Here is a 21439-nt window from a genome sequence, read left to right as displayed (position 1 = left end):
TGTGCAATGTTTGGGGGGGGGGGGAGGCGATGAAAATTTTCTAAAGCTGCTAATGGCTCACAACTTGCGAATAGACTAAGAGCTACTGAATTCGCACACTTGGAATGAACTGATGCTTTAAATGAGTGAACTAATGTACACGCTCATTATGTGGATTATAGCTCAATAAAATTGTTGTATTAAAGAAGCATTTAAAAAAGACACAGTGCGAAATACCTCTCACTATATTCAGAGTGGGCCCCACAGTCCAGAACAAAAGCCCAGGATAACAATCTGTAAAACGCATGCCCAAATATCGTTTGTCAATAAATTTATTTGCACAGTAAGCGACTACTTTGTTGCTAACTTTTTACTGTTACCGTACTAAATCCGATAAAATGCTGTGTGTACGGCTGGTGATGTCACCGAACACAAATTAATGAGTTTTTCTTTATCTCGGAAACTTCTTCGTTTTCAGTCCGGTGATAAATGTTGTGGCTTTATCTTTCTTTAATGCCTTGTCCTGGCCGTAGAAAAACAGCGCTTACTGGAGATTGCCTTGGTCGGGAATAGGTGAGGTCACAGGACAGGCGTGTTCCCCAGTGTCGAGGAGCACACAGGATCGAGGTAGGATGGCAGCTACACAGCCTGGTGGGGACACTTGTTTTCTGTAAAATCCCCGCCATCCCTCCCGGAAGGAAAGCAGCTTAGAATCAGGCAGAAGCAGGAATGTGTTTGGTTCTCGGTGCCCCACTAGTCGTCCTGCTCTGTCCCTCTTCCCCTGGATCCCGACGAGAGCAGCTCGCCACAATGCCTAGCGTCGAGGTCGGGCACCCCTCCCACCGCAGTGGTGTGCGAGGGCTAACACAGCACGGCAGCAGGGCGGCTTAAGCCATGCGGGATGTGCGGTCGCAAGTCCGGAGGCGGGGAGTCTGAGATCAAGGTTCAGGGTCGGTTCCTTCCGAGGGCGTGGGAAGGATCTGTCTGGTCCAGGCCTCCCTCCTTGGTTCTGAGATGCCATCTTCTCCCTGTCTCCGTGTCCAGATGGCCTCTTCTCACGAGGACACCCGGCGTGGTGGCTTGGGCTCCACCCTAACCACTCATCTTCGTGTGACCACCTCGGTAGAGGCCCCATCTCCAGAAGAGACTGCATTCTGGGGGCTAGGACTCCAACACCCGAGCTCCTGCAGGGACACAGCTCAGCCACTAACCCTCACCACTGACCACCACTCCCTCCCCGACCACTCACCGCTGCCTCACCTCCCACCCTGTCCCAATCATGCAGCCGCCTTTCTTGCCAAGCAGTGATTACTTTCCAAAAACCCCACCTTCATTTATGGGTTTCCTCCTTCCTATTTCCAGCTCCTCCTTTCTGCCCCAAACAAGGACATAAATTCTCTGTGCCAAGCGTGGAGCTTGCTTGATATTCTCTCTCTCTCTCTCTCTCTCTCTCTCTCTCTCTCTCTCTGCCCCTCTCCCCCCTCATACTCTCTCTCTTAAAAAAAAAAAAAAACCATTAGAATACAGCCTTCCTTCCCCCACCGGCATCAGAAACTTTGACCCACAGAGTGGTGTGTGTGTGTGTGTGTGTGTGTGTGTGTGTTCTGGGTTGGGGAGGAGGCCCTAAGTAGGAAGACTGGAGTAAGAGCATACTTTTTTATATTACTTCAGTTTGATTCCAGGGGACTTCAACTCCATAATGAGTCCAAACTTGGAACCACGAATTTGCCGTAGGAATATTCACCCTACCGCCCACACACCCAGCTAGGGCTTGATTTTTGGAGTTTCTCGGGAAGAGATGTGTTTTAGCAAATGAGATTTTTATTTGCTTCCATGAAAAACAAAACAAAACAGAACAAAGCTAATTCTGAGAGGTCGGAAGATCGCTTCCTTCAAAAGTGAGAGGCATCCATTCTGTGATTCACCACTTTGCTTCTCTGAATGGCCGCTAATGACGAGGACCCAGACCGCTCCCCTAAAATCAGTTTCATTCAAAACCCTCAACCCGACGGTCACTTGGGGTTCTCGGGAGGCGCACAACAGCCACACAGGGGGTGGTCGGATCCGCTCCCAGCTGCCTTGTCAGACGCTGCGTGTGCTGGTTATGAAATCATTCCTGAACTTGACTGCACTGAATCTTAGGGAACTTGAACGAGAAAATGTGTATTTCCATACAAAGAATCTGATCGGCACCAGCTCAAGGACTGGGGCTGTGAGACGTGCGCTTCTGAGGCTGGGACAGGAGGGGAGGCGTCTCCCCAAGGCCTGCACTGACCCCGGGCACAAGCCTCGTGGAGACAGACGCTCATCGTCCAGCTCGGATGGAGGTCCCGGCTGTGCCTGACGACAAGCGGGTTTCGGTCCGCGCTGTGCGCTCTGGGGGCACCTGGGGCTGGCACCCAGGCACCCGTGTTCAGCTTCTACCCCTGTTCCTGGTGCTGTTTGGGTATAGCCTCTTTAAACGATCCCACGAGAAAATATTAGGCACCCACATCCGTCGTTCCTTAGTTTAGGGAGGATTATTCCTTTTCCTGCTTTAGTTACGAACCGTGTTGTGTGAGACACCGAATGGTACCTGTTGCCCGCAAGTTCGGTAAATTCGACTGGTGTCCGAGGGAAGAAATGGTTCTTACGGACCACAAAAGATGGCAACACTCCAGGTAGCCGTCGGAAGGAGAAAGCCACGTAGCGAGAAAGAAAACGAGAAACCGAGTCCACGGTCCTGGAGGCCCGATGGCCACCGTTTCCTTCTCCAAGTAGGGCTTATCCTGCCCTAGACCCTGGGTGTGCCTACCGCGTGCAAGGCGCGTGCTCGGGGCCGTGAAAGCCAGGTATGTGCTGCAACTCGTGACGTGCTGTCAGGGCCACAGGCCAACGCAGGCCGTCCCCCGCTCAGCCCCCTCTGGAAAAGGGCTCCAGAGTGAGATGAAGTGGCAGCAAGGGGAAGGGAGGTCCTCTGGGCTGGACGCATGCTGGCCCCCCAAGAAATGCCGAGATACCCTGGTGAGCCACCCAGCCACTGCAGAGGCTCAAGCCGGAAGGTTCAAGGGCTTGGATGGAGCCCGTTCTCAGAAGCCACAGCCTGCCGCCCACCCCCCACAACATGTCGGGGCGGGGGGACACAGCATGTGCCCACTCCTGTTTCAGGACCCCCAAGTAGACAGGCTCCATTCCCACCCCCCCACCCCCGCAGAACAGGCGAGTCTCTGTGCCTAGGAAGCCGGATGCTGGGTGAGGGGATCCGCTCGGCCCGGCCCCTCCCCCTGCGCCTGTAACCCCCCCCCCACGTCCCCGCCCCCACCCCGCCACAGGCCAGAGTCCGACCCGTCCTCATCCCGGGAATTCTGGGATTAGAGAGCGTACTGAAAAGGGGGAGAAGAAATCCAGAAACAGAAGGCTCCGTGCCACAATACCCGCCCCCCCCCCCCATCCCAGTTCCCGGCCCAGCCTCTTACAAGTCAGCGCCTTCCCATCACAGAGATTTAGCGGCTCAGAGAGGCCAGCGAGTTTTGTCTTGTTTTGTAGCTGGCAAGGACAAACGGCCAAGAGACAGGAAACGGTGTTAAGTCCCGCGTAGAACTTAAAACCGGCTTCCGAAAATCCCAGGGAATGCTGTTTTGCTCCCTGCGGCTGTGACAAGTGCGGACCTCGACTGACCAGGACGCCCCCTCCGCCCAGGAGCGCGGGGAGGAGGGGCCCTCTGCAGGCTCCTGTGCCGGGACTGGGGCTGGTGCCTACCTCCAGGATGGCCGCAGACATGCCCTCGGAGACTGAGCTGTTCACCACCGCGAAGCAGTTCTTGAGCGCTGCGTGTAGGTCTCCCTGGGGCATCTCTCGGATCAGCCGCACGCCCGCAGCCCTGAAACACGAGTGGGGACGTGCTTCTGTCCCTGCGAATCGTGTGGGGAGGGGGCAGGAAGGGGGACGGGCGACAGTTTCCACCTGCCACCCTCAGGTCGAGGACAGTGGGACAGAGACAGGACCCAAGTCACTGGGCTCATACTTGGTCCGGGCTGTTTCTTATGTGAGCAATTGCTGAAGCCTGTGTTTCTGTTTCCCCCCGGGTCAACCGCGCTCTGGACAGTTCAGGTCTTTTCAGCTCTGGCCAGTGTGACCAGTGACGATTCTAAGTGTTCTTCATCCGCATCTCCCTGAGCGAGCGAGGCTGGGCATCGCCACTACCGCGGGGATTTATTACGCTACCTGCACGGTGTCCTTCCTGTCGAGTGGGGGGAGGGAGAGCACCTCGGACCTCCCGGGATCACCGGGACATTACAGGGGGTGACGCTCAGAAGGGCCAGGAACAGAGCCTGGGCACCGTGAGTCGGGGGCGGGGGATGTACCAGCCTCCAGGTTTCCTGTCCTGCGAAATGCTTGTTCACGTCCCACACTTACCTCTTTACTCTGGCTCCCACTTCCCTTGTAAACACTGGGTCCACCTGAAAAGACACCAGGATACATTTTAGGAAGAGCCTCGGTCTCAAGAGAATTTCATGTCACGGCAACAGAGTCGGACTCAACAACTCAGGAAGGAGAAAACCAAGTCAAACGGGTTCTGCTCCTAGGTAATAGCGACGAGGGACAGAGTCGCACTGGGGACGAAGTTCAGAGAAACACACATGACCTCGTGTCTGCTGTTCAGCCTGTCACACAAAGCCTGGGGGAGCCCCGGGGACAGCCACCGATGGTGTCGAGCAGAAGTCATCCACAGCCAGTGCGGTCTGCCGGCCACACAGCTGTCCCGTGAAGGTCTGGTGGAGTCACTGAGTGGTGGCTCTTGTCCTAAACCTTTCGGGCAGAATGAGTCGGAATCCTTAGCAGAACTAAGACAAAGGATCCAACAGAATTAACATTGTATTTTATTTCTAAAAAATAGTTTCTAATTTTATTTACTTATTTGAGAGAGAGAGGGAGGGAGAGAGAGGATCCCAAACAGGCCCCACGCTGTCAGCACAGAGCTGGATGTGGGGCTCAATCTCATGCCGGGAGATCACGACCTGAGCCGAAATCAAGAGTCAGACGCTTAACGGACTGAGCCACCCAGACGCCCCAAAGTTTTATTTTTGACAGGGCGTCTTCGTGGAAACGCAATTTTAAAGCCAAGGGCATGTCCATCGGCGGATGTGTGGATACACAAATAGGTCCACTCCCACGATGGAATATAACTCAGTCACACGCAGGGGAGAATCACGGACGCCTGTCACACCATGCGTGACCCTTAAAACAAGACATTCGGTGAAATCAGTGGTCACAAAGGGGCCTCATACCATGTGACCCCATTTACATGGAACGTCCGGAATGCGGCAAATCCAAAGGGAGAGAAACCAGGTAAGCAGCTGCCAGGGACTGGTGGTGGGGGTGGAGACAATGGGGGGAGGGGTGGAGACAACGGGGAGCGGCCGCTAATAAGCATGGGGTTTCCAGTGCGGTGAGGAAAATGTTCCAGAATTAGGGAAGCGTGATGGTTGCATAACTATGTGAAGATACTAACAACCACTGCATCACATACTTTAAGATGGTGATTTTGATGGCCTATGAATTATATCTCAAGAAAAGGTGGGGTGGCAAGTGAAACTTTAATTAGTCACAACCTCATGTCCTCGAGCCTGGAGTTTGCTCCCACTCCACGTCTGGAGGCGTTCTGTCCCCAGGGAAAGGGCCCGGGCTTTGTCTGTTGTAGCCCTGCTGAGGGACGTGCTGAACTGACGTAGCTGTACTGTGTCGTCCCGGAAGAGAGGCCGCGTGGTTTTCAGCAAACGCATTCCCAGACGGGGGAGGGATGGGAAGAGAGGGGGTGCAGGCCAGCGGTGCTCAGATCCCCCCAGGCCCCTCAGAGCCCCCGGCCGCGCCTGCATTCGTGCGCCTCTCCTGGCCTCAGTTTCCTCGGCCGTCGAGTGAGCGTCGGAGCAGCGCCTCAGGGTTGCAGGGAGGAACAAAGGCGTCAGTGCAGGGCCATGACCGTTAGGAACAGCAGAAGAAAGGGCTGAATGTCCTAGAAAGAGCTGCGGATGGCACCACGGCACCGGCAAGGCCTGTAAGCATCGCCTCACACGCACGGTGCCCGCGACGCTGCCTCACTTCTCAACGCGCAGGACTGACAGGTGCAGAGCCAGGTGCCAGGTGCCCGGTGCCCACAGGTTCGCACCCTGCCTGGCCCTCGGAGCCGAGGCCGTGACACCGCGGGTGCACGTGACCTCTTATCCATCGAGCTTACTCTCTGAGGGACCAGGAGAACATGAGGGGACCCCCTGGGCGGGGGACACGGCGTGTGTTCACCCAAGTGCAGACACAACCAGCAGACCACGGTTTGCCCTTGGCCCTTCCTCCCCTGGTGTCATCAACAACGAATACGCTTTTAAAATAGTTTGGGGAGCCTGGATGACTCAGTCGGTTAAACGTCCGACTTCGGCTCAGGTCGTGATCTCACAGTTTGGTGGGTTCGAGCCCCGCGTCGGGCTCTGTGCTGACAGCTCAGAGCCTGGAGCCTGCTTCGGATTCTGAGTCTCCCTCTCTCTCTGTCCCTCTCCACCGCTCAAAAAATAAACAAACATGAAGAATAACAAATATTAAGTTTCTGCCAGTGTGACATGAAATTCTGAGCACGTCACCAAAGATACAGACAATGAGGGCATAAACACATTTTACTGATATGGTGCCTGCTGGCTTGGCCCGTTACTCCCCGTGAGCTAGCAGCGAGGGTAGATTCAATTTCTAGTCTCATCCACGCTTTGCCAGCAGGTGTTAGGAATTACAAAACAAGCCAGTTTAATGAATATGACAATATCCCTGTACTTTATCATGCAAACGGAAGGGAAAAAAAAAAAAAACGTGTTGCTTTCCTGAAACTTTCTTTTCATTTCTTTTGGCCAGGAAGCACTGTGTGTGTGTGTGTGTGTGTGTGTGTGTGTGTGTGCGTGTGCATGTGTGTTGGACCCCAAATCCTTCAAACAACCGGCATGACTTGAGATGCATCCCTCAAAGCTAACATAGCAAACGTGGATGCATAAGGAACACTGAGATTATTCCCAGAAAAAAAAAACATCTTTTTAGAGTTTAACATATTTGCATAGCGAACTTACAGGAACAGCACAGAGGACAGATGTACTTGGGTGTAGACACCTCAGTGAGGAGAGAGTATAAACGGGCGGAATCCACCATGCGAGTACAATTCGGCAACACCTTTTGGTTGCCATCGACAAAGTTTGCTGAGAAACCCCAAACGCTTGCATGATCCAGGAAAACTTAACAGGCTTGTGTATAATTGTTATAAAATCCGGTTGCTGAACTTTCTCGCTGGGGCACTTCGACCTGCCTTCGTGCTTTAAATCTCCACTTTTAGATGAAAAATTCGCACACAAATGAAAAAGGAGAAGTTGCCAATGCCTGATTTCTGCCCCTGTTTTTCCACTCATGATCACATAGGTGGGTGCCTTTTGGCCCCCTGGGGGGGAAAATCTCTAATATTCGGGACCACCGATGACAAGAGGAGAGCTTTTGTTTTCAGAACGAGCAGTTTCCCATTTTAGAGGATTCTTAAGCATGTCCTCCGTGTGTGCCGCGTGCTGGCCATGTGTCCCTTGGCAAAGTCCCTACGGACTTTGCGGGGGTGTCACACAGGCCGGTGTCTTCCCCAAGGACAACCAGACAGGCCTCGGTCACCTCTTGATAACCAGCAACAGCCTCGCCCTGGACGCTCAGATGTGTTCAGGAGTCCAAGCAATTTGTGCACAGGATGTTGGGAGGAGAAGTCCCTGCATCACTTCCGGGAAGGACAGTTCTCCCTGAGCACCCTGTGCGGGCGGGCCCGGAAGGGTGAAGCTTCTTCAGCCCCCAGCAGAGGGCACACGCTTGCAGGTGCCACACATTGGCGGGGCCCTCACCACCGGTCGGCTGGTCAACCCGCAGGCAGTAGGTTCTGCAGGAACCATGGTCTAGGGGCCTCCTCACCTCCCCGCTTCCTCCCGCGGTGGAGCTCGGCCAGCCATCCGCTGGGCTGGAGGGTTAGAGACAGACGTGCGGAGGCTGTGAACACACCCCTGTTCCTAGATGGATCTTTGAAGAGCAAAAACTCATACTTACGGATGATTTGTTGTTTACTGCTGTCAGGAGTCAATATTTATTCGCCACGTACTCTGGGCCCAACGTGGCTAAGTTCTAGGCTAAGTTCTACTAAGCTGCTCTTGCCAACAATGCTATTGGTACCCCATTTTACACAAGAGGACAGTGACGCTCACAGAGCTTCTGTGATTTAACCAGGGTCACTGAGCTGCACAGGTGCTGGGCCAGGAGACTGAATTCTCAAAGCTGTCCTCCACTGCCTCTCTGGTGTCTACTCATGGATTTGATCAAATCATAAAAAGCCAACGTGGATTACCTATTTATTTCCCCATGATTTACCACCTGTAGCTTTCTATTTCTACCCCTCCACCCCCACCCCTGGATTATTGCATTCTCACTACCAGGAATGCCACCCCTGCATCCCTAACACCTATTCAGCCCCAAGGCAAAGGCACAAGCCACTTCCCTGGGAGAACTTCCCCGATCATCTACACCGGAAGCAGTATCTCCTCCCCAACCTTCCTTCCAGCTTCTACCAAATGCAGGCCTGCCTGGTCTGGTACATGTCCGTCTTGTCCCCATATGCACATCCATTTCCCTCCGAGGCCAGGCCCGGGTTCTTTCATACAGCTTTCTGCTTCATGATATTTGCTAAATGCACGGCTTCCCTACCCTTTCCGTCTCTCTTTTCTGATTCTCTCTGTTGAAGTGATTTTAAATCATTGAATTGCATCACAACCCTAACATCTTTTCATGAAAAAGGAAACAGCCTAATGAAAACCTTCTTTTGGCCTTACATATTGATTTTCAAATTCGTATTTTACGATAAGTTTTAGTTAGAGATCCCCCGTTTTTAATTTTATTAGCATGCTCTGCCCTCATGATTAGCTATTAGAGAAAAGTAATTCATCGGGGAAAATTTTGGAAATCTGCTGAAATACCTAGCGTGTTAACTAAAATGTAGCTGAAGGTATGAACAATAACTTTCAAGTTGGAAATACAAACTGGATGAAAGTTTTCTGGATTTATCTTCCACATCAGTTCATTTTCAAATCTCCTAGTGAAGCCAAGTGGAACAAAACGCAAGATAAAGAAACAAAGAAGGGTAGATTTTTTTTCCAGGTAATGAAAGCACATGTTATGAAATTTTAAAAAGCAAAAGCATTTCAGGCATCAAAGAAAATTCTCATTTCCTCCTTCTCCGCTTATTTATTTCTGAGCAAAATATATTGTTTCAACTCCCAGGCTTAAGGAAAATAATCTTTGATATAAGAAGTAACTGTGGGAAGTCATTAAACTGCTGTGCTCAAACCCAGTGTTCATACCACACTCCTTATCAAAGAGCCCAGGAAACATACCCACTCGAGAGCTTGCCACACGCTTTGCAAAAATGGTTGAACTGAGAGATCAAGGAAGCTTTACTAGAAAACCAAGGCCAGACTCAAACCATCCTGCTGCTAAGGCAGGATCCTAGTGTGTCCACGCCGAAAGGAGACACTGGCATGGGGAAGTCTTTTTTTCCCTCAACGTCGAACGATGCTGCCTGTGAACCGGGCACCGTACTAGAGCTCGACCGTCTGGTCCCCACAGCAGACGGTGAGGCAGGCAGCACTTTCTGGGTCGTACCCACCTCACAGATGGGGAATCTGAGGCACCGGGCGCACCGATCATGAGCTGACTCCGGAGTCTGTGAATGTAGCCGCCGTACTACACGGCCATGCAGAACTTCCCTGTCCGCGACACAGACGATGCCCTTTGGTCCAAGGGCGTTAACTCACCCGCCAGTGGTTAGCAGCAAATGTGTGATTCTGTAGATTCCGTATGGGACTGAGAGCCAGCTTTCTAGAATGTGCTTGCTAACAACTGCCACAAACATAAACATATGCATGGCATCTACAGGATAAAACGTACACAACATCATTGATTTCTTTTCCAGTGACCTAAGAACACGCACGCCATTTTCTAAACAGATGCTAGAGTCGATAAATGCTAATCGAAAGGCAGAGCCACGATATTCGGAAGAGCGGTGTGGCACCTGCCCTCTGGGCTGGGCCGCGGGAAGCCGCAGGAGCCCGCGTGAATGCCCGGCAGCCCCTGGCTCTCCTTTGCTGACACGCCCCCAGCCCCTAATTATCTGTGGGCTTCTGTCTGCATTGAACTACGTGCTCCATGAGGGCGGGGGGCACGTCTGCGCTATTCACTGGGACACGTCCACATGCCCACAACACGGTGGCCCTCGGTAAGTATTTCTTGAAGGATTGCCTAGGGGAGTCAGGTTTTATATGTGTAAACATACGTGCACACACACACATACATACACACACATAAACACACACACACATATTGTCCATGAAAATGAGCGATGAAATAAATAAAAATAACCAAGTCTCCTCTTGACGCTTTGCCCACGAGCTCTGTCATACAGTGACACGTCCGTAAAGGATGACACAGCAAGGGACACACTGTAGCTTCACCAATAAGCACAATTGTCACCGCTCAGGGGCATTCTTTCCGTTTCCCTGAAGGAAAAGCCCTGAATAAATGCTAGGGACCAAAGAGAGTGGCTGTATTATTCCCATCAATTGACCTATAAAAGTATTCACTTTTGGGGCGCCAGGGCGGCTCAGTCAGTTAAGTGTCCGACTTTGACTCAGGTCACAATCTCACGGTTCGTGAGTTCGAGCCCCGCGTCGGGCTGTGTGTTGACAGCTCAGAGCCTGGAGCTGCTTTGGATTCTGTGTCTCCCTCTCTCTCTGCCCTTTCCCCTCTCACACTCTGTCTCTGTCTCTCCCTCTCTCTAAGACAAACATTAAAAAAGTTTTCAAAATGGGGCACCTGGCTGGCTCAGTTAGGCACTTGACTTCGGCTCATGTCATGATCTCATGTTCCGTGAGTTCGAGCCCCGCGTCGGGCTCTGTACTGACGGCTCAGAGCCTGAATGAACCCTGCTTCGGACTCTGTGTCCCCCTCTCTCTCTGCCCCTCCCCTGCTCACGCTCTGTCTCTCTCTGTCTCTCAAAAATAAATAAATATTAAAAAAAACTTTTTTAAGTATCCACTTGTGTCCAATCGTTAAAACAAACAGGGAAACCACACATGCCGCGAGCATCTGTTTTTTCTGTGACTCTTCAGCGTCCCCTCTTCTGCCAGAGTCTACCTTCCTTTGGGCTTTTCCTCGTCTCCTCCCCCCTGGACATGGTTGCTCAAAGTAGAATCAACTGGGTGCCTGGTCCTCTTCTTACAAAAGGGTGGGACGTAACCCAAGCTGGAACTCAGACCTTGAACAGAAGGATTCAGAGACTAAGAAGTGGACAGAGCTCATTTTTGTCCCCCTCTCCCATGGGGCGCCTTGCATGGAACGTCCTCGGCTAAGACTCCCCTGGCCTCTGGAGCTTCCGGGCTCTTGCAGAAACCCAAGCCCGGTCTCCAGCCTCCCAACACTTCTCTTGGTGACTCTTGTCATCTTCCGGTAAGTTGCATTTGCTGGGGTTGGTCTGACGCTTGCAGCCGAGGGGCACTGGCCGGGCAGCACTTTCTTCTGCCCTGGGGTCTCCCTGTGGCCGAGCTCCGTGCAGACAGGACGAGAGGGGCCACTGCTGCCCACACCTCACTAATTCGCTAATACCAGATGGCGCACTGTTCGAGACACCTCGGCTAACCAAGTCAATGCGCTTTTATGCTGAGAGGCCCTGCATAGGACCTGGAAAAGCCACAGCCCTTCCAAAGTGTGTACTTCGTACCTAAAGAGTTTATTCAGCCTCTGAGGTTGGCAGTTAACAAAGGAGGGGACGGAGTGAGGAGGACCAGACTCACATCAGACGCCAAAAATAACGGTAATGTTCAGGGTGGTCGATCTCACACATGACACAGCCGTTGAAGCGTGGGTTTCGGTGTGTCCCGAGGTTTGACTCTGACCCACTTCTCGACTCCATTAACCCACTGATGTCGCAGCAAGGACTCAAATTCAAGCGCAAAGTTGGAGTGCCCTCCTCGTGCTCCCAAGTGATGTTGGGCTGAATCCTTGGCGGTGAAAGCCGACAGATGTTTGGAAATCTTGTAACGACGAAGGGAGAGCTGGTTTCCACGGAGCTGTCAGGTCCCCGCAGAGCCAGGCCTGCATCTGGGGCCTTGGAGGGCGCATACGTTTAGCAGGACTCTCACCCACACCGGCCAGCGTGGCCAAGTCGGTGATGTTCACACTTCAGATTGGGAAGCAAATCATGAAATCGATTTTGGGGTAAAAACAAGCTTTTTAAAAGTGACATGGAAGAGAGCAGCGAAGAGTGGGGTAGAGCAGTCTTTTAGAAAGGACCGGAGAACAGAACTGAATGAAGCCATAGAAGCCTTTGTCTAGTAAAGCTGGTTTCTGGTGCGTGTGCCCCCGTGCGTGTGCGTGTTCCTACGTGTGTGTGCGTTTGCAAGCACGTGAGCAGGGCACCACATTACCGTGTGCTGGGTTGGTTCCTGCCCACGCCGGCCACATATGCACACACACATCTCAACTCTCTTTAGAATCATCTCCCCTGATAACTTGAAACTGACCATGCTAGAAGCTTCTGTACCGTGGGAATAGGCCAGTCGGGCTTCCAGGCACTAGGGCTCCCCTGTCCTGCTCCCCAGGAGAACTAGCTGTTGAGCACTTACCAGCATCCCCGCCCCCCGTTTTGGTCACGAAGCAAACAAGACGCTAGCCGCGTGAGTCACTGCAGGATCTGAGATGTGTGTCTCGATAGATCAGTTTTGCATCTTTTGTGGGACACAGGGAATCAAGAAGACAGGTTGTCTGCGCGAATCTGTGACTCGTTGGTTCAACGCGGCCTTATTTAGAAGCTCAAGTTACTCTGTCTCCTCGGTGACACATCAAGGTTTTGTTGGTGACTTTCGTTGTCCCTTAGATTTGATAATGACAGTTTATGAACAGGGATATGTTGCTGTGGCCTCAGTGTTGTGTCCCCGCCCCCCAGATTCATACATCGAAATCCTGGCTCTCAAAGACAATGGTGTCAGGAGGTGAGGTCTTTGGGAGGTGAGTGGGTCAAGGCGGTGAGCCCTCGGGAATAGGATCCGTCTTACCCAGACGGATCAGGTCTCGCAAATGACCCCGGAGATCGTCCCCGTCCCCTTCCCTGGCGTGAGGACACAGGGAGAAAGTGGCCGCACCAGAACCCAACCGTGCTGGCACCTTCCTCTCAGGCTTCCAGCCTCCACGACCGTGAGAAGTACTTTTCTGCGGCTGGTTCGCCATCGCGCCAGTGGGATTCTGTTGCAGCCGCCCAAAGGGACCAAGACGCGTACAACTGGCGAGACCCCAAGCCTTCGCTTCTGCATGCAGGCCCTCTCCGGGGCGCGGCGCTGCGTTACCCTAAGCGGACTCGGGCCTGGAAGACGTGGTCTCCCTCGGCGGTGCAGGAGGCGGGCGAACCCTGGCGGAGCTCCAGGTTGCCGTGCTGGCTCCTGCTTTTGCTGAGCAGCAAACGTGCACCCAGTGGATGTGCTCCCCCATTTCCTGCGGGGAAGGGCCTTGTGGAAACGGTGCTTTAGAATCCTGAGTCACTTATGGCCAGTGACTCTCAGGTCACAACCCTTCACCGTGGGTCCCGGGACCCCTCCTGAAGCGCCCCTTCCCGGGCTCCCCTCTCCCGTCGCCACTTTGTGTTCCGAGCTGCACGCAAGCAGAGGAGTGTGTGGGCTATCGGCGCACCAGACGGTCCTCAGGGCCCCGGTAGGTGGTCCAGTCGGCGGGGGCTGGTCTTGGGTCTGCATTCGTTAAGCAAGCGCCTGTCCCCAGGTGTCGTGGGCTTATCAGGCTAGCTTGGAAAGAGCGAGGAGGGGCCCCTGGAGCTTATGGAATCAAGAAGGCTTCTGGCGACATGCTCTCCAGCGTCACCGCGGCCCAGCTTCGCCTCACCGGGCTCCGCACCACCGCCGGGCCCCTCATCCTGGGACATCGGGACCAATCAGCTCATCACGAGGCGGAGTCGTCACAGCCTTTGGCAAAGCCACTTGTCACCTCCTTCCAGGAGTTAAAGAAATAAAAAGAAACTACAAGGGGGTGAGTTGTAGGGCCTCTGTGCGTGTATGTGTGTGCACACATGGGTGTGTTTAGTTACTTCCCAGCACCCGCTTAAAAATAGACACTTCGCACGCCCATTTCCAGGCGGCCGTGTGGACCCGCGACTCCTCTGGGCAGTCCAGAGAGGGCCCGCAGGTCTGGGCACAAAAACGTGCAGCTGAACCACTGTCCCCTCGGTCTCCCCCCCTGCTGTCCGACCTCCTGCCCGAGCCCACAAGTTTCCCTGCGCTGAAATTAGGGGGGAAGAGACACATTTCTGGACGTGCACTGTTCTTTCAGAAGTAGGCAGGCAAAAGTTAGAGGAAAGGGATGTGTTCCGAAGGCAAATGGTAGAAAAGACATCTTTCCTCTGGGAAGTGAGAAACAGTGGTTGACTGTTCAGTACACACAACAAAATAATGGCCGTGTCTCTCCTGAAAGGCTTTGGATTGAGAAGCCTCAAGAACGTAGGGGCACTGTGTCCCTCACCTGGAGGCGACGGGGCTCGAGGGGAGGATCCTGGGGCGGGGGGGGGGGATGCAGGAAAGTACCATGCCCCCCCTCCCCCTGCCACACACACACCAGCTCCTGTGTCTCCTGGTCACTACTTTCCTGGGAAGGGGTCTCTGTCATGGACTTGGTGCTTTCCGTGTGATTCCAAGAGGGCCACCTCCCGACAGGTTTCCTTCCAGGAAACACGGCACAGGAAGGGTCTGCTGGAGGAGTCGGGTCGTCTTCTGTTCAGTGCTGGCAAACGTTTCTGCTCACCAAGCCTTCTTCCCCATGTTTCTTCCACCCCGAACGTGAGCGCTTTATAACAACTGTTCCCCCAACTTCGGCCACTTGTGTGCATTTTCATAATTTGTCCTATCTGCATACCATCTGTACTGCTGCTGATTTAATACTTTTTTTGAAGCCAATTCCATTTATTTTTAAAGAAAGTGTTCATAGTTGGAAAGCCAGGATCATGCGCCATAAATAGAATGTAGCCATGAAAATGGAAACAGTGGAAAACAAAAGCCACATCGTTAAATTCTGTCTGAGCCTGAGGCCTTCTCTCTTGGTTAGCAAGGATTTTAGCATCAAACTAAAACTTTCTCTTCCAAATACACTCTTCAAACAGAAGGGTGGAAAGAGAATTAAAATAATCATCATAATAGGGGTGCCTGGGTGGCTCAGTTCGTTAAGCATCTGATTTGGGCTCAGGTCATGATCTTGTGGTTCATGAGTTCGAGCCCTGCATCAGGCTCTGTGCTGACAGCTCAGAGCCTGGAGCTGCTTCAGATTCTGTGTCTCCCTCTCTCTCTGCCCCTTCCCCACTCCCACTCTCTCTCTCTCTCTCTTTCAAAAATAAATAAACATCAAAAAAAATTTTTTTAGGGACACCTGGGTGGCTCAGTCAGTTGAGCGTCCAACTTCAGCTCAGGTCATGATCTCACAGTCCGTGAGTTCAAGCCCCGCGTTGGGCTCTGTGCTGACAGCTCGCAGCCTGGAGCCTGCTTCCCATTCTGTGTCTCCCTCTCTCTCTGCCCCTCCACCCCCCACTCACAATCTGTCTCTCTCTCCTTCAAAAATAAATAAACATTGAAAAAAAAATTTTTTTAGGGGCGCCTGGGTAGCTCATTCGGTTGAGCGTCTGACTTCAGCTCAGGTCATGATCTCTCAGCTTGTGGGTTCAGGCCCCGCGTCGGGCTCTGTGCTGACAGCTCGGAGCCTGGAGCCTGCTTTGGATTCTGTGTCTCCCTTTCTCTCTGCCCCTAACCCACTCGCATTCTGTCTCTGCCTCTCTCAAAAATAAATAAACATGAAAAAAATTAAAAAAACATTTTTTTAAATCATAATAAACAACTCTGCCACTATGGGACTTACCATTAATTAGTCACTGGGTATAATCTTGTTGCCACTGACGGGCTGGCACTGAGCAGCCGTATACGCCCGTGTAACGTGCATATGCAGGTGTACCTATGAGTGTGAGTACGTGTTCCACCAAACACGTGGAGGGATTACGGGGCCATTCATTTTCCATGCTGCAGATTCTAGCCCTTGATACATTTATTAGGTTAAGTAGCCTTTTTCCAGGTAGACGGGTTGTTTTCCCAAAGTCCTCGAGACAAGTGTGTGTCCCCCACCACGTGCCTTGTGGGTCCCCAGGGAGCCAGAAAACCTACAGCGGGGACACCGCAAGACAGATAGGACTCAGAGTCGTGTGGGAATCCACACTCAATCGGGTTCTCAGGGGCGCCCCCGTCGTATAAAGTGGGGGAACACGGCGAGGTCACAAGCTCAGCTAAACCCAGGATGGCAGACAGGACAAAACGAAGTGGGCGATGCTGTTCCCAAGGCAGGTGCCGTCTGCTGCCCCCCGGAGGACAGGAGCTGCTCCTACAGTGTCACACCCCTGCCGGCTTGAAACACCAAGCGTGCTTCATTTTCCAAGCTGCTTGGAGGAAATCAAGGTTCGTTCTCAAGAGATGTGTCCCCCCAGAGTCTCCGAATCCTGAGCACTCAGACCTGCGTGTGGAACAGAGCAGCACCTGCTTGACCTGCGTCCCCGTCCAGGGGACAAGCGGATACCCCAGAGGCCCGTGGAACGAGAGGCAGGGTCCCCCGGGCCTTCCACCCGCCTGCACTCCCCGGACAACGGCTACGAGCATCTCCCCGGGCCGAGTGGCTTTTTCGTGCTTACAGACAGCCGTTTTCCAAGCCACTTGGCTCCTACATGTGAGTCAGCCAGTTAATCTGCTGCTCGGCTGAAGAAATAGCTCTGTGTTGGTTTGTCGTGCAGTTTCAGGGGCTTTCAGAGACCATGTGGGCCACACATAAGGCGTGCCTATGCACCGGCTTAGACTTTCTCTTCACGGGACTTTCTCCTTACGTGACTCCTCCGTGTTTCTGTACAGACCTAGCCTTTGTAGCGATAAACTAGCCGTAAAGATTTACAAAGCCTCATAATCTTGGTGTGGTTTTCATTTTTAAAAAGGCAGACTCTAATTATTCAAAAAGGAAGAAATTTGGCTAGAAAAGGAACTTCGGCTACTTTTGGGAAATCCGTAGAAAGAAGAAAGCAGGGATGAGGGCCACGTGTATGGCGCATCAACTTACTTCAGGACCCACGATCACCATGTAAACATTAGGCTCTTCTCGGTGCCATTCTTGGGAAGAAAAAGAGAAAAAAAATAACGTTAATGGTTTTATGTCACAGCTGAAAACATTATTAAGTTTAACATTAAGTTCGTGATAATATGAGTTATTTCATACTATTTGGCTCTCGTTCATACAGTCAAATTATATGTAAAATAAAACCCTGGATTGTGAGTAACTTGTTCTGCACGTGTTCCACAAAACGAGCAAACATTTCTAATAAATTTTAACTTGATAAATGAGCGGTGCCTTGCAATACGAGTCATACATGATGTGCAATGTCACATGATCACAGCTGAGCCAATGGTTCTCTCTCTCTTTCTCTGCAGGATTGTGGGTGATTATCTCCCACACTCGGTCTCAGGCTGTGGTGTCTGGCAGAAATCAGTGATTTTTCAGAATGTTAGAAGGTGCCCACAATGGGCACTGGTGTATTTTCTGTCACTTCCAAAGCACCTGTGGACAGTCCTTTGCTTTTCCAACTAAGACTGAGCTTAGGAATACTTTGCTTCATTCCAGGTCAGGCTGCCTGCGGATATAGACCCGTTCCTCTGCCACCTCATTGCCAGTTACATTAAATACAGAATATGACAAGAGTTTATTAATAAAGTCAACATCCGTGTGAGCGTATATAATGGCCTCCATGCATAAAAGGGTTCCATGAAGTCAGTAGATAGCAGTGATTCCGTTAGTGATTGTGAAAGTCGTCCTACACAATAACCCTCCACTCTCGTCTCCCTCACACCAGCCACGAAGGTTTTCAAAAGTAAGTTCAGGTTAATTTGTTTATTTTTCTCTATGCTTTGTATTTTCTTTATTATTTTGTGTTATATTACAGTATTGTAATCATTTTTATATGAATATGTTTGGGTTGTGGAACGAATCATCTGAGTGTCCATTATTTCTCATGGGGAAGTTTGCTTTGATAGACAAGTGCTTCGGATTACAAGCATGTTTCCGGAACGAATTATGCTTGCAAACCAAGCCTTTCCTGTATTTGAAATGTAAATGTTGGATACCTTATGCTTTTGTGTAAAATGCTCCCTTTTGGAACGTTACGCACTGTCCAGATCTCCCACCGACCGGGCCACCAGGAGTGATCACTGAGCAAACCAGCATGGAATCTGGGGTGCACCAAAGCATTTAACTCAAGCTATGCAACAAAAGTCCAAATGCATCGTACAAACTGACGTGTGTAAAATATTTTTGGATTCATTTACATTATTTTTGCAATTATTCACTATTTTTGTTATTTCCTCAGACGCCAAGGGCACCGGAGGTCACTATGCAGCATGGTTCCTTTTCTGGTTGTTTCAGAGTAACCATCGAGAAGCCGTTCTGCTCGTGTGGAAACATAGAGACAGCAAAACTCAAAACCCTAAAGACGGAAACGCAAAGGCCAGACCCCCAAACAGAGCTCCATAAACCAGATGTACCTGAGAACGCGTCCACCAGATAGAGAGGGTCCTTCACTTGTCTCAGCCCACACACCAGGAGGAAGATGTGTAAATTATCAGCACTTTGGTTAATCCCTGCAACAGAGGAGTTGAGATGTTTTCAGAGAAGAGAGGGCAGCTTGATACCATGAGGGTAGAGCTCAGAAGCCACGGGGCCCTGACCTCTAACCTTCACACAACATGGCAGGGAATAGTTTGTCCTGGTGGGAAAGCTGAGCAGAGCTCAGCCCAGTAAACACAACTCCTCTGTGCAGTGAGAAGGGGTAATTATTACAGAGATGTGGCCCTGGAAAATATCTGGAGACAATGCCAGTAAGATGCGGTTTTGTATAGTCATATGCTCTCGGGTCCGCACATGTACACATAGGTTCCCACACTGAACGCGGATGTGCCCACAAATCCAAAATATAAAGGGGTTAGGTCTCAGCGTGGCCCCTCTCCTGGAGAGCCGAAACCCGCTTCTTCACCCCTCTGCTCTGGGCTGGCTTGGTGACAGCATCGACCAGCAGAGCCCAGGGGAAGGACAGGGAGTGACTTCCGAGTCACAGCCGTGGGAGGCGCGTGCATCAGTCTCGCTTGCCCACTGGAGCATCACTACCTTCCGATCTGGCCTCCTCGATAACGAGGCTCTGCGGCCAGACGCCTCACCACCCCCGCTCGGGGAGGCCACACGCAGGACTGGTGGGCCTCAGCCCACTGCAAAGGGAGGATGAGCCCAGCCACAGGCAGGTGAAGCCGGCAGGTGCCGCTCCCCGGGCCTGGGCCGAGCGGCCAGCCGCTCCGTCGTGAGAGACCAGCCGGTTTCTGAAGCCCCTTAATGTTGAGGTGCGTTGATGTGGGGCTGCAGGTAAGTGACTCAGTAGAAATTACCCGTATAATTAGTGCAAGCTGACCTATGACTTCATCATTTCCACACATATGACTGGACGTAAAATCACGAGGTGGGGGGGTTCTCATTCATGCATTTCATTTCCCCCATGACTTAATACAAAAAGTTTCAGTTACTCTGTGCTTTTGCAGACCTTGGACTGTAATATAATCGGGGTGACTGTGAGAAGACACAGTGATGCCACCTTCACACAATCACAAACGCTGGAGAATCACAACACTCGTGTGTGACCAAGTCTCAGAAAACTCTCTACTGAGAGGCTAAGGTTGGGATGTACCTCTGAGAAAACCCTTCAAAATACATCACAGTCTTTAAAGTAACTGTTGACAATTGCATTGACGTATGTTGCATTTGTAAAATATTTCCCCAATATCCTGAGTACCCTGAGACTAAGCTTAGAAATACAAAGCTTAGGGGCACCTGGGTGGCTCAGTAGGTTAAGCGTCTGACGTTGGCTCAGATCATGTTCTCATGGTCTGTGAGTTCAAGCCCCACATTGGGCTCTGCGTTGACAGCTCAGAGCCCAGAGCCTGCTTCGAATTCTCTGTCTCCCTCTCTCTCTGCCCCACCCCCACTCATGCTCTGTCTCTGAAAAATGAATAAACCTTAAAAAATTAAAAAAAAATACAAAGTTTAGTATTTGTTTGACCAAAAATTGAAGCTAGAAGCTATGTGCAGAATCTGAATTCAAGAGTGGAGGGGTTTGAGGCCAGGACACAAGCTCTTCCCTTTAATAAATAATGAAGTTGACAAATACCTTTAAGGACAGGAAGGTCAGGTGTGAGAAAGATAAATCACATCACTAGGCCAGAACCTCTATGAACACTGAAGCCAGAGAGTGAACGTGTGGTGAGGACAAAAATGACAAGTGCCTTCATGGAAATTATTTATTAATTACAACAGAAAGGTAACAGCTGTACAAGGAGAAACTCAGGGGACACCCACTTAACTAGGGGAGGAAGACTTAGCCCAGGGCACAAGGTATGTGCGCGCGCGCGTGCACACACACACACACACACACACACAAACATGCACTCAGTTTATATTTTTAAAAAATCCCCAGTGAGGGAGAAACTGATGTGATGTATCTCCACATGTGGCCCACTGGGCAGGGCACGACATCACGGGCATCATCATCATGATGTACGTGGAATATCTATTCAATTACAGGATAAGAAGAAGGAGAAGGAGAAGAAAAGAAGGAGGGGAGGAGGAGGGGGGGAGGAGGAGGAGGGGGAAAGAAAGAGGAGGAGGAGGTGGGAGGAGGAGAGAAGACAGAAGGAGCATGGAGTGCCCACATGGGGGAAATCAGAGAACCTGTGTTACTGAACCGAGGAAAGGAACAATGCCGAAGCAAACACGGCAAGATGGCGTCCAGAGACGGCAGCCAAAGCGGCAGTATTCTAAGGACTTATGTGACGTCTTGGTAAAAAGACTCCACTCTCTTCTGTATTTTTGCGGTGCGGCAAGCACAGATGTGAAAACCTGCTGTGTTCCTCTGTTTGGATGTGACACACGTTAGCTACCCGGAACAGCAGGCTCGGGAGATGTGCTCACCTTCTGCTCAGAGGTCCCACCTGCCCCCAACCCCAGATGCCTGGGGAGCCGACCTTGAGGGAGAGCAACGCACGGTTTACAACACTGATCTTCAAAATGTTCCACGACTTATGGTAAGATATACGTACCGTACTGAGACCTCATACACATGATACAGCTTGTATACGCACACAGTTCCAAACAATATTAGCCTTATTACATACAAGGAACTCTGATGGAAGTATTCCTTTCATCTCATTTCGAGTTTTAAATGTGCTGGCCCCCAACTCGCTCACTGATTTTGAGGGCCCCGACCCACCAGACCCTG

General features: G+C 51.5%; 1 protein-coding gene across 9 annotated transcripts in view; it reads right to left on the bottom strand.

Moving 5' to 3' along the window:
* GLT1D1 (glycosyltransferase 1 domain containing 1) overlaps positions 1-21439 on the bottom strand; it is a 92190-nt gene that overhangs the window by 15580 nt on the left and 55171 nt on the right. For 6 of the 9 annotated variants that reach the window (XR_006964661.1, XM_047093215.1, XM_047093216.1 and 3 more), the window contains 4 exons: positions 18666-18761; positions 17191-17240; positions 4375-4418; positions 3718-3838 (listed from right to left, as the gene is read on the bottom strand). Coding sequence is in view for 8 of the 9 variants with exons in the window: in XM_047093215.1 (XP_046949171.1) it covers positions 3718-3838; positions 4375-4418; positions 17191-17240; positions 18666-18761 (311 nt within the window). In the remaining variant the exon portion in view is untranslated. Of the gene's footprint in view, positions 1-295; positions 1164-3287; positions 3505-3717; positions 3839-4374; positions 4419-17190; positions 17241-18665; positions 18762-21439 lie in introns of those variants that run through there. The other 3 variants (XM_047093221.1, XM_047093220.1, XM_047093218.1) reach the window with 3 other exon arrangements.

The sequence above is a fragment of the Lynx rufus genome, unplaced genomic scaffold (assembly GCF_022079265.1).
Source record: "Lynx rufus isolate CCGP_SWC_20201006 ecotype Redwood Valley unplaced genomic scaffold, mLynRuf1.p SCAF_33, whole genome shotgun sequence".
NCBI classification, from domain to species: domain Eukaryota; kingdom Metazoa; phylum Chordata; class Mammalia; order Carnivora; family Felidae; genus Lynx; species Lynx rufus.
This window is presented reverse-complemented; position numbering and strand designations above follow the sequence as displayed.